Below are 13,049 nucleotides of genomic sequence, written 5' to 3' on the forward strand. Positions count from 1 at the left end.
TCCATCAATCTAGCTACCGTTGCCTGGGGAGGTGGAGTTTCTATGGCAATGGAAACTCCCCTTCTGTCGCTCTAGGGAGCATCTACACTATGGGTGACACAGCAGCATAGCTATGGCATCCTAGCTGTGCCACTGTAGTGCCCATAGTGTAGACATGGCCTAACATTTAAATACCCTTCAAGTACACACTAGTAGAGTTATACAGCATGCTAGATGCAAGAATATGCCCACTTTTTTAAAACTGTATTGTTAATTGAAGTGATTTAAGGTTGTGGTCGTAGCATTACTGTCTCACAAGCAGAATGCCCATTTTCGTTCAACTACGAATGTTACAATAAGCTGATATAAGGCCAGTCAGTGAAGACTGAAGAGTAAAGAGCCCAATAATGGGAGCCAACAGATTAGTATGTTGATGGAAGATGTTTTTAATTATTCTGAAGGGGGTGGTCCTCAGACCTATAACATTTTTAGGCAGTTGAATTGCTTTGTGTGTTAAATATATTGCCAAGTATTCTTGAACAGGAAAGGGAAGCGAGAAGACGGTGATTCCAAAACTATGACTATAATCCATTAGTGAGTTCTGGCCCCGCAGAACCCAAAAAGACTTAATCAACCACTTCTAACATTGTCTTTACCTTGACTTGTTCATTAGAAGTCACAGCACAGAAAACAATCTCCGTAAATCCTTGAGATGGGAACATCCGGAAACAGATACCACCAATCACACGACCATCTTTTATTAATGCAAGGGTCTTGTGTTTTCTGAACGCATAAAATAATGACAGCCTTAGTTCATGGCCATAGCACACGTGCCATCTTTCCCTCAGAAATTTACTCTTTGCTTTCCAAAAGCAATTATAAATGTCTTTGTTAAACCAAAGGAGTACTTGTGGCACCTTAGAGACTAACCAATTTATTTGAGCATAAGCTTTCGTGAGCTACAGCTCACTTCATCGGATGCATTCGATGAAGTGAGCTGTAGCTCACGAAAGCTTATGCTCAAATAAATTGGTTAGTCTCTAAGGTGCCACAAGTACTCCTTTTCTTTTTGCGAATACAGACTAACATGGCTGCTACTCTGAAATTAAATCAATTGCTTGTATCTAAAGAACAGTTGCTGATTTAACTAACATCATGTTCCTCATCTACTGTAAAATGCCTTATAAAGAGTTTTCTTGCCTTTGTCACTATAAGTTATACAGTTATGTTGCATTTCTTATCACGACTTTACCCTGGCTAAATAAGAGATTAACAGAGCTTCAGGACATTCAGCCTTTACTACCAGATGCCTGATTCCCTATGTGCATTCTACATAGCTTAAGTGATCAATTTCCAGCATAGGTGACCAGGCAGTCAATTATTATAGGTATTTCTAAGCACCTATTCTCAAAAGCATGCAAAAATCAGAAGAAATATCCATTTCAGCAGCACTTACACCATGTGCTAACCATTAAAAGAACAAGACTGCCATCGGTAAACCCTTCATAACTGTTTATGGCAAGGTTCAAGAATTTTATTGCAAACTTCAAGGTCTGGGAAAATTTGCACTGCATCCATTCTCTGCACTAGCCAATAACCAGTGCTATTAATCTTTAACTTTTATGACAGCAACAATGAAGATTATTTCCAGATTTCTCACACCTTCTGATATCTACATTCAGTAAATTTGGAAAGTAGCAACCTGATATATTTGCTAGGCTCAATCTCTGTTTGAAATAATAATGCAAGCATAGAACAGACATGCTTTCTGTCCTTTTTGTCCTGTAAATTGATCCTTTCCTGTCTATCTACCGCACATTACAGACTCTCATACATCAGAAAGAAGATACTAACGGATCAAAGACCAGGCGTGTAATGTACTCCTTTGGCATTCTGGGAAGCTGATGGGAGAATACATTCTGTAAGCCAACTAGCCACATCATAATCTTTTTGTTTGGCTTCTGGTTCAGGGAATTTCCAACTACATGAAATTCAATCACTCCCCGCCGCTCCTCTAGTCTTGCTGCTTCATCCCGGGCTGAATGTGCTGACAGAAAGTTAGTCTGTGTTGTGCAAGAGGGGAACAAAAATACATTTGAGAGAGTTTGAGGAGATACGGTCTTAATTTCACATCTATCAACAGGACAATCAAGAAATGTTCTAAGTCTCCCATTCATCCTTTTACAAACAGAGCTGCCTCTGGGTATTAAATAAAAAGTGATTCTGCCAAATAAGCCTGACAGAGTTTTGATTTTATTACTTTCCATAATTACACAATTACTTTAAGAATTTGAAAACAACATTTCATTTTCTTCTAATTTTGCTTCTAAAATCTGACAATTGTGTGTCTATATCCGAATAGAGTGGAAACTAATACAGCCAATTTGTTTAGCAACTTCTACTTGTATAACACCTTACCAGGCCGAAACATTTTTGCTTTTACATGGGTGTAGCGGGACAGTTACCCCACTCTGGTGGAAAAAAGCTAGGCTGATTCAGGAAGCAGCCACAGCTCAGGCCACACCACAATCAGGCCACACCTGGCCCTGTTATAAGGGCTCAGGGAGGAGATGGGTCAGAGTCTCCTCTAGCTGTGGAGAGAGAAGGACCTGACTGCCTGGGAGCTCAGGGTACCAGGAGTAGAGGAGTGCTGGGGAGCTCCAACCTGGCAAATCTCCCAGTTGCAGGCCTTACTAAAGGCCAAAGCAGGTACTGGGGTTGCAGAGGTGCAGCCTGGGGTTAGGCAGAGGCAGCTGGCCCAACCCCTTTGCCGATGATGAATGGCCTTTACAGACTGCAGTTTGCCCCAGCGAGCGGGGGCTAACTGACAACAGCCAGTAGCCCCTGAGGCAAGGCGGGTGTAGAGGGTTGGGGGTTCCCCTGGGAGGGAAGACCCAGGGGAGGGGGTACTGTAGGCAGAACCCCAGGGTAAGGGGCACCAGGGTCCGGGACGGACACGGGGGCCTGAGGCAGGTGAGACACCAGCCAGCAAAGGGCGCTCCAAAGCTGGAGTTGAGCTAATTCCCAAGACGACCAGCAGGAGGCGCCACGCTGGTGAGTCTTCAACCTCAGCATCAACTGCAATCAGCATCTACTGCGGAAGTCTGAAAATAGTATTTGTTAATTGCTACTCTAGCAATACTGGAAAAAATACTTTTTGTGGGCCCTATTAAAATTGTGGCTATATTTTGTTTTTAAATTTTTAGCTTTATCATAGTGAATTAAATGAACAGGTAATGAAAGCTCATCACAGTTACTCATAGTGAACAAGCCTGAGGTACTCCTAACCACCTATCCTTTAAAATGTGATTAAAAAGGTTAAAGATAGTTGTTGGATACTAAAATATTTCTAATGCTGTCTGGGAAAACCAACATACTTATTTGCATAGTCAGTGCTCCTTGGAACTAACACACTACAGACATAGGACTGTCACCAATTACAGTGGTGCCCACAGTAACGTTTATTTTGTACTCGACCAGACTTCCATGCATTGTTTGCTTTCCAGGGCAAAGTTTAGCTGCTGAGCATCCAGTCACTGCCAGGCCCTGCATCCTGATTGTCCCAACATTCACAATGAACATACCCATCAGTCAGATTACAAAATTTGGGAAAGAACTTTATAAAAGCTCCAAATCTTCTGCAGTCTCTGGCTGAAACTTGGCAAATATGAAAGACTGGCAAAACATAATCAAGAGGAGAGTGAGGAGAAGGAAGAGCTGGCAATGCAAACCAAAAAATGCGTGCAATGTTGTGGTGTGTATGCTAATGTAGAAAATGGGTAGAATGCAATTCAGTCTCCCATGTCCCGTTCCCCGCCCCCTCCCGTTAAGGAAAAAGCTATACGAGAAAAAGCAAAGAAGTTGTTTCATTTTTGAGCCTCAGCACATCTACATATTCACTAAAGAAAAATCGACCCTGCTGTGATTGGGAGAAGTTTCAAATCTGAATCTAATATTCTGCTACAAGATTTGTACCAACTTCACCCATGTCTTAAAGTAACAAGAGAAAATATGAAACATCTGCAATTAACAATGAAGTATTATAGAACTGCTCTGTAGTAAAAGTACCTCGTAAAACAAGCTGTGAGCAATCTGAGTTGCTGAAGCATTTCTTTGCTACCACTGGTATCAAAGTGTAAATGGTATGTATTATATAACAAAAGATTTTTTTTTACTCTCTATTTATTGTTCTGTCAAACAATGCATTTCATTTGAGAAACAGACCAAATATTTTCCTTCATTTTAAGTAAAGAGAAACAAGGCATGATAATTATAATGGATCCTTAAATTCTAGTAGTTTATATTATCCCATTTGTGTTGTAATGGTTACAAAAGTGAACCGTCAATATTGCCAGGTCTATATTTCTCACCTCTGGCCCCAGCATCGCAGCTGGATCTGTAATTGTTGACATCACTTCATTGATCAATTCAATAGGAATATCTCCTACAACTCTGGGCCTTTTTGAATCTTCCTGAGAATAAGGTTCAGTGTTCTTTCTCTTCTCTCCTACACAGCCAAATCAGAACAAAAAGAAAGGATAATTTAAAGGCCAAACAGGTTGCCACAGACACAGAACATATTCCATTTATAAGACAAAAGCAGCAAGAAATTAGCCTAGTGAATGCTGCAGTGGATCTGAGCAAGCACAAGCAGGCAGTCAATCACTTTCCTAATGTAACTGATTTCTGTAAATGAACTAGATTTGAGGTGCTTTTTCAGCAATGCCAGAAGTCAATTTTACAATTCACGGTACTGACGTGATCAATCTTTATATTAATAAGTCTGTACTAGGCATGAATCCATTACTCAGAGCCCTAGGAAATCACTACAAGTCTTGCTAAGAAACCACACTATATGCTTAAGTTGCAACTGAGCTACCACTGAACTAATGCAGGCAGCTGGAATTTAGCTGCCAGATTTGTGGATGGTACATGAGTGAGAACAGAATTCAGCTCTGTCTTAAATAGCTCTCCACAAACCTGTCCCATAATGATTAAATATCTTCCCACTGCTATTTAACGTGTAGTTATGGTATGAGGAGTGACTAAAAATGGCACCTTCTCTGACTCAACATATCTGCTCACTGCATGGCTTTACTGACCAAAACAAATTTTCACTCCAGTCTGCACTAAAGAGACAATATAGCTATTTAAGACAGAGCTGGATTCTGTTCTCACTCATGTACCATCCACAAATCTGGCAGCTGAATTCCAGCTGCATAATCTATTACTTGTTGTGTAACAGACAGGAAGAAAAGAGCTTAGCTTTCAGATCCCCTGCTGTATATGCTAGGCTGGCATTTAAAAAATAAACATATTTTGATTTGCAGTATTAACTGCTTAAATATGAAAGTCCTTGAGAGGATACCCAATGATGTCAGTTTAATAATTGCCTGTTTGCCTTTAGCTGCACTTTAATCTTCTCCTATTGTTGTTGGCAGCATGTTGTGTGTCTAAGCACTATGGGACTAGGTTATGAATCATCAATTTAGACCATGTTCTTGCTTTAGTTGGTTTGCATTCTAACATTAGTACTAGATTTTGGTGCGTGTATATAATTATATTTCTTTTAAAAACGTGGAAATAGAAAGAAAGGTCACTGGTATGTTTGTTTATATCAAATTATCATATGTAAACATCACCAGCGCAACACTGCCTTTATGCTGGAATGTCAGCACTGACATGAGGACATACATACGTTCGCTTGCACCACTTTTATTTCCATAAATTCACATTAAAGCCATTTTGCTTCTCATCATCACAATGTCCTCTTCAGAGATTTGTATTACCACCATCTTGAAATCACATCAACCTCACAGACTTGCACTAGCACTGTTACAAGCATTGGGGGATGACAAGAAACCCCAATAAAGTGAATACTGAATTAGCACAATCACAGAAAAGTTCTGAAAAGCTTCCCAGACTTAGGAGCCAATAGTTACGGCCCTACCAAATTCTTGGCCGCGAAAAATGCGTCATGGGCCGTGAAATCAGGTCTCCCCCCCATGAAATGTGGTGTTTTGTGTACTTTTACCCTATACTATACAGCATTTCTCAAATTGGGGGTCCTGACCCAACAGGTGGTTGCAGGGGGTCAGAAGGTTATTTTAGGGGGGTCACAGTATTGCCACCCTCACTTCTGTGCTGCCTTCAGAGCTGAGCAGCCAGAGAGCGGCAGCTGCTGACTGAGGGCCCAGCTCTGCAGGCAGCAGCGCAGAAGGGTGGCAACACAACATGCCGTCCTTAATTCTGCGCTGCTGCTGGCAGCGGCTCTGCCTTCACAGCTGGGCTCCCGGCCCGCAGCCGCCACTCTCCAGCTGCCCAGCTCTGAAGGCAGCGCTGCCGCCAGCAGCAGTGCAGAAGTAAGGGTAGCGGCAACATAACCCTCCCTACAGTAACCTTGCGACCCCCCCACCCCACAACTCCTTTTCAGGTCAGGACCCCTACAAGTGCAACACCATGAAATTTCAGATTTAAATAGCTGAAATCATGACATTTATGATTTTTTAAATCCTATGACCGTGAAATTGACCAAAATGGATCGTGACTTTGGTAGGGCCCTACCAATAGTACATATTTTTGCCATTTTCTTCAAAACATCAGAAGTTTACTAAATCCACTTCCCTTTAAAAAATTAACTCAAGTAATTTTACCCAAAACTTGATATAACAGTGAAGCTAGTTATGTCTTACATGTTGTGATATCTTAGAACTAAATAGCCACAATTGATGTTTTTTAACTCATTGCGGAAACAAAAGTGTAGCTGGTCTGACAGTATATATATCATATTTCAACCATATGTAACTTTAAGAAACCAAGATATTAAAACCCCCAATCAAAATACAATAGAAACAACACTGGTGTTAATTATAGACTGAGATGTAATGTAGTAAAGGCAGACTGAAGACTGTTTTCAAAAATGAGTTAAATGCTGAATCTCCCAAATAGCAAGGGGCAGAGATTATCCACTATATGGCTAATTGTAAATTTATCTTTTATTTGTGTTAGGTCACAGTTCTCTGGCTTCCACTCTGCTATGATGTCCCAATAAGCATCATACTGAGATGTTACAGCTTTCAAGTAAACACACTGGTGCACAGAGACAACATATGAAGGGAAGGGGTCTGGGTTAAGATTTTTTTTTTATTGTGTTGCAAACATTTTTGGTTGTTGTTTTTTTAACTGTCTCATTTTGTAATCCAAATAGCATATGCTGATACATGCTGGAGCACAGCAGTGGAATGGAAGCCAGTAACATGACTTCAAAGGACTTTAAACTACAAGAAAAAAGCAAGTTCATAAACAGTTATCTGCTGATATCCCTCTGCTTCCTACTACTTGGAACATTACGCATGTGACCCTAAAATTGCCTCATTTTTCAAAAAAGATTTTTGGGTCACCTTTGATTTTTTTCTTCTGGATTAACATGGGAGTTTTAAATCATATCTGTAAACAAAACAATAGTCCAGTAAATAACTGAGAGTTTGAACTAAACTGGGCATCATTTTGCTTTCCGTTACAGTGGATATGTTCACCAGAGTTCGACATGTGGTGAATGCTATGCTGTAATTTGTCTACATTAGAAAGGACACCAATTCTTTAAAGTTGACTTGTTTTCTCTGGTCCAACAAGGAACAAGGTCTGGATTTCAGCTATGCCACAGCTATTAATAGTAAAGAAAACTATAGGTTGGACACAACATAAAGCCATGTTGTGGTAATTAGGCTGAACAGAAGACAAGATCAACTTCCTTTCAAGTTACCTAGAGCTGGGTCATGGCAAGAAGAAACTTTGCAAGCAGGACTCATACTTCCACTGTTGGGTTGTTCTAGAGATGAAGGACTTGCATTATACGAAACAGACCTTGCCACAGGGGGAGGACTGATAACTGCAACAATATAAAAGAGAAAGAACGTTCAAGACATTAGAATTCACCACAACGTTGACTGGAAGAACAAACAAACAACTTCAAAGAGTTACACTGGTAGCAAGTATCCAATGGGTTTTCAACAGCACACCATGCTATGTAGTGCAATCAAAACCAGGGTACAGAATGCTATTTGTGTCTATTTTTAGAAGGGGTTTTTTATTCTGATTTCTTTTATTGTATTTTAAAATTTGATACTGCACAGCAAGCCACATTCCTTGATGCGCAGATGGGGATTTACGAACTATATCTTCTAAAAGCTTCCAGGTAACAAATACAGCTCTAACACTTTCCATTGTCTTACAGAGCTAATTTTACTCAACTGCCAATGTCAGGCTTTATTCCTCTGCAGTGTTGTGCAAATGCTAGTAAAAATGGGCTTCCTCAACATACCTACCTAGCTAGTTGGCATTCTGCCACGTCAAGAAACGATTTGCAGCCAGTTCTCAAGGGTCTTCTAGGAAAAGATGTAAGATTTCACTCAAGTGCACTCCACTTATACTACTTGGTCTTGCCTCAGCACACGGGGCTGGACTTGATGACTGTTTGATGTCCCTTCCAGTCCTACACTGCTATGATTCTATGAACGTGCGATCCAAACCGAATCCAATGAAAATGACTCTTGTGGCACCACTTAAAGCTATACAATTATTTTTCAAAATAAAAACCCCACACTTCTCCACCCCTTCTCAAATAGATTTAATTCCACAGGCTCAGATTTGTTTAGTGCCATTAATCATTTTCTGACAAGGTGGTTCCTTGGAAACTGGACACATGCAGTCTCTCTCTTTGTAAACCCTTACTGTTATGGCCTCAAAAGCAGCAGGCCCCCTTTCAATTGTTTTCTGAAACTTTCATGAGGGAAGAACCTGGCTACTTTGACACCGAAGGAGTACAGGTCAAAATTTGAAGTGTACTGAAGATTAGCTGGTGAAATGGCCTTTATGACCAAGATACATTTAGCGCTATATTGGGCCTCTCTCTTAAACCATTCATAAACAGGATGGATTAGGTGGGGGTGAGGGGAGCATCTTAGTATAATTTCACTTGGCCCGTTAACAATTTAGCAATTTTTATAGATATATTTTTCAACAGGTGTCCTCCACCCCAACCTCACAATGCCCATATATGATCAGATACTAGTTAGAAACTAGGAATTACTCAAAGTTACATGCCTGTCCCAATAGAAGGGTCCCTAATATGTGGTAAGAGCCCCATTATCAGAGACACCAGGCATGGTATGGGGCAGGATGTGTCAATGGACACCAGGCAACGCTTGAGGGAGCTCTAAAAAAACAAGACAGCTAAAGTACATATGACAGCAACAAGATATAAAATGTTCTGAGGTAAGACACCAGTTGTATGCCTTTGCGGAGTATTTCGTCAGGAGAGTATTTCATCATTCCATGAGGAACCAGAGAGACTGCTTCCTGTGTACATCTGGCCATGGACTGATATTCAAGCTACCAGTTTTAACAGAAGCTTCCATATAAATCTGCATTTCCAGTACTGCCTCTTACAGTTACACCATTTTCTCTCAGTGGAAGATTTTGCAGATGTAGCGTATTCTTTATATAGTCTCTCCCTAACCCTGTACTAAATGCAGATTACCTGTTTGGATTCCTAGCTGGCCAGTTCGAGAAGAGGACACCATGAAATCCTGATCCCAAATAGGAGAATTCTGACTATATACCTCTTCCTCTAGCATGGATAGAAACCTAGATGCAGAAATATAGAGGCAATGTTAAACACCACAGAATTACTACTACCCAAAGGAAGATAGGCCTTCCTTCAGAATAATCATTTAAAACTTTCATTAAAATCTTTTGAATACAGAATGAAGAAACTGGTGATTCTACAACTGAACATTGGAGGACAGTTTTTTAAATTATTTTTAATAAAATACCCATGATGAACGTGTAAAACCTGAGGTTATACACTTTAACTAGAAGTAAATGTTTCCTCTACTAAAATGTTTTTCGATCACAGATGGCATACTGCATTTACATAGCACAAGTGAGGGCAGTAATAGGAGAGCTGTGTGTTGACAAGCAAGAGCGTGTTGGTCTTATGCAACTGCAATACATGCTCTTCCGATTCATTCTGAAAAATCTAGGATTTAGCACAAGTTTGCATTCTTACTTTCATGTTGATGTACAAAAATCCCAGTAGCATTAGCCATTTACATTGGCCTTATGAAAACACTTACATGTAAGTGCGTAATTACACCTGGTGCTTATATGACATTTTAAAAATTAGTCTGTACGTTTAGAAAAAATGAACATACTTTACACTCTTTTATGGAATGTCTCACAAGCATAACACTCAAGTGTTACACATCAGAACACCCAGCATGCCTTCATAGGACCACGACAGCAATTCCCTTTCATAGCTCAGACAGCGGCACATCCTCTAGATAGGTCTACACTGAAGTTGGACCATGTAATTCCTAGCTCTGTTACACATACACGCACAAGTTTTGACCGCACTAGCGTGCTAAAAATGGCAGTGAGACCACAATGGCATAGGCTAGACACCTGGTTATGCAGCAAGGATCTCAGACAGCACTGTTCTCAGGCGGCTGGCTTGAGCTGCCACCCATGCCTCCATGGCCACATTGTGTCTTTTAGTGTGCTAACTTGGTGTGTGTGTCTGTGTGTCTGCCCGAGCTGGGAACAACAACTCCCCCTGCAGTGCAGTCGTACCCTGTGGTACCCAGAAGGGTTTTTAGAGGCCAGAAGCTTGACAGAACACAATTTTACTCTCTAGAGGAGTCCTTATTTATGTGAATTGTCCAACTGAAATCAAATGTGATCATCTGAGTGAGAAATCAGTTAAACTGACTCAGGATCCAGAGGTGAATTTTCCTGAGGCTTTAAAGGTCAAACCAGTAACCTAGGCAGTTTCAAAAGAAGATTTAAAGTCGTTGCAGGTGCTGCCCCAAAGTCCCCCTGCCACATTTTGTGGTTTTACCACCTCATTGTTTGTTTGTAAATGTTTTTCTCTGCCATATCCCCATGTGAGAGACCTCACAAAACAATTGGGAAACTGACTTTGTAGGAGATTCAGTGACACTATGTAAAGTGCTGCCAAGGGCACTAAGAAAAAAGGCAGAAGATGCAATTGTTACTCCATGACTTTCCTTCTTCGACCTCAACTACTCTCATCTCCAGTGTCCCCTGTAACCACAGCAAGTACCAGATTTCAGAAGGACTTTAGGAGTAAATGCAGCTGGACTGTTAATAGGTTTTTAATGCTGGAAGACCATCTGATTGTATTAGTTTAAAAACCAAACCACCTTCTCCATCCACACACACACACACACGTGTAGATATGCACATGTACACAGTCCCAGACACTAGGCAGTGGACACAGACACGCATACACAGACACCACTCAGTTCCCAAGTGATATCTCACTGAAATAAGAACCTAGATCATCACGGCCAATTCTTTGTTGGATCATATGACCTGGGATCAGTTCCCAGCTCTGCTTTCCCATATCTGTGGCTCAGTTTCCCCACTGTAAAACAGGCGGATAATGAGACTAACTACCTTTGTACAGTGCTTTGCAAGTTCCAGATCAATAGCTGCTATAGAAGCACTGAGTATTAAAGGCTACCCATACCTCCCAAGAGCTCAGTCCAGTTTTAACCCTTATTCTGTTCCTTCCCTTTTTCAGTATTAATAACAAACATTAATAATAATTATAATTTATAATTATTTGTATTACATTAGCATCTAGAGGCCCCAAGTGATATCAGGATCCACAGCGCTAGGTGCTGCAACATCGCACAATAAGCGTCCATGCTCCCAAGAGTTTATAAGCTAAATAGACAAGAGAGAGAAGGAGGGTGGGAGGGAACAGAGGCCCAGAGTGGGAAGGTGACTGGCCTAAGATCACACAGCAAGTCAGGGGCAGAGCCGGAAACAGAACCCAGGACTTCTGGAAAGAAGACTGAGAAGTGACTTGATCATGGTGTTTTAATGCCTGGATTGGGTTTAAATATCAGGTACATAGGGCTCTTTAGCACAACAAGAACCAATGGCTGGATGCTGAAGCCAGACAAATTCCCATTAGAAATAAGGTCCACATTTTTAACAATGTGGGTGAATAGCCATTGGAACAAAGTCCCAAGAGCTGTGATGGATTCGCCATCTCTTGATGCCTTCGAATCCAGACTGGATGCCTTTCCGGACAATGTGCTTTGGTCAAACACAAATTATGGGGCTCAATCTAAGGATAACTGGAAGAAATGTAATGGCCTGTATTATACAGGAGGGCAGGGTAGATGATCTAAGCTTCTGGCTTAAAAAAACAAACAAAAAAAAAACAAAGCTATGAATCTATGAGTAAGGACTACTCAAGTAAGGCAGGGATGTGGTTCCCCGTTCCCAGCCAATGGGAGCTTTGGGGGAGGTACCCACTGTCTGCCCCCCTCTCCCTCAGGGGCAGCAGGTACATGGTGCCCGCTGCTTCCCGGAGTGGGGCCCACAGCGCCATGGGGGTAGAAATCCCGGGGGCTGGATCCAGCCCGCAAGCCGTAGTTTGCCCACCCCTGCAGTAAGGGGTTGCAGGACTGAGTTCCAGGATTGTATTTTAGACATAGTACATTTATACACATAGATGACACCTGGGGACTCAACTGATATCCACTATAATTGAAAATGGCTATATAACGTTTTAAGCGGTTGAAACCCACCCCCTAACCATTTTTCAGTCATACTGACCGTGAGCATCACAAGAGGTTAAAGTCTAGTCCAGGCTGTTTACAGGTGTCAGAAATATTGAATGTACATGCCCAGGACACAGTGGTCCTTGTACTCCCCTCATTGCCTAGACGCCCACAGATATAACACGTGTATACTTACATTGTGTCATTGTGTCACCATAAACTTGTACCTCAGAAAATACTTCTGAATTAACCCTCCTAATTTTCTTTTTAAAATACTACATTATCTTGGTTAAGAAAATAACAACCTCTGGGTACGTCTACACTGCAACAAGAAACCCACAGCGCTGCGTCTCAGAGCCTAAGCCAGCAGACTCTTGCTTGTGGGGCTCAGGCTGCAGAGCTAAAAATAGCAGTATGGACGTTTGGGCCGCCTGTGGCCACGGTGGCAGCATTTGAGAAACACTGCCC

The 13,049-nt window shown here is 41.4% G+C and overlaps 1 protein-coding gene across 2 annotated transcripts in view; it reads right to left on the bottom strand.

Moving 5' to 3' along the window:
• The window catches only part of KAT2B (lysine acetyltransferase 2B), a 65,910-nt gene that overhangs the window by 20,128 nt on the left and 32,733 nt on the right, over positions 1-13,049 (bottom strand). For both annotated transcript variants that reach the window (XM_074945666.1, XM_074945667.1), the window contains exons 7-11: positions 9,518-9,624; positions 7,742-7,867; positions 4,350-4,486; positions 1,834-2,042; positions 636-762 (exon numbers count right to left, since the gene is read on the bottom strand). In XM_074945666.1, the coding sequence (XP_074801767.1) occupies positions 636-762; positions 1,834-2,042; positions 4,350-4,486; positions 7,742-7,867; positions 9,518-9,624 (706 nt within the window). The remainder of the gene's footprint in view (positions 1-635; positions 763-1,833; positions 2,043-4,349; positions 4,487-7,741; positions 7,868-9,517; positions 9,625-13,049) is intronic.

This window comes from Natator depressus, chromosome 2 (assembly GCF_965152275.1).
Source record: "Natator depressus isolate rNatDep1 chromosome 2, rNatDep2.hap1, whole genome shotgun sequence".
Taxonomy (NCBI): domain Eukaryota; kingdom Metazoa; phylum Chordata; order Testudines; family Cheloniidae; genus Natator; species Natator depressus.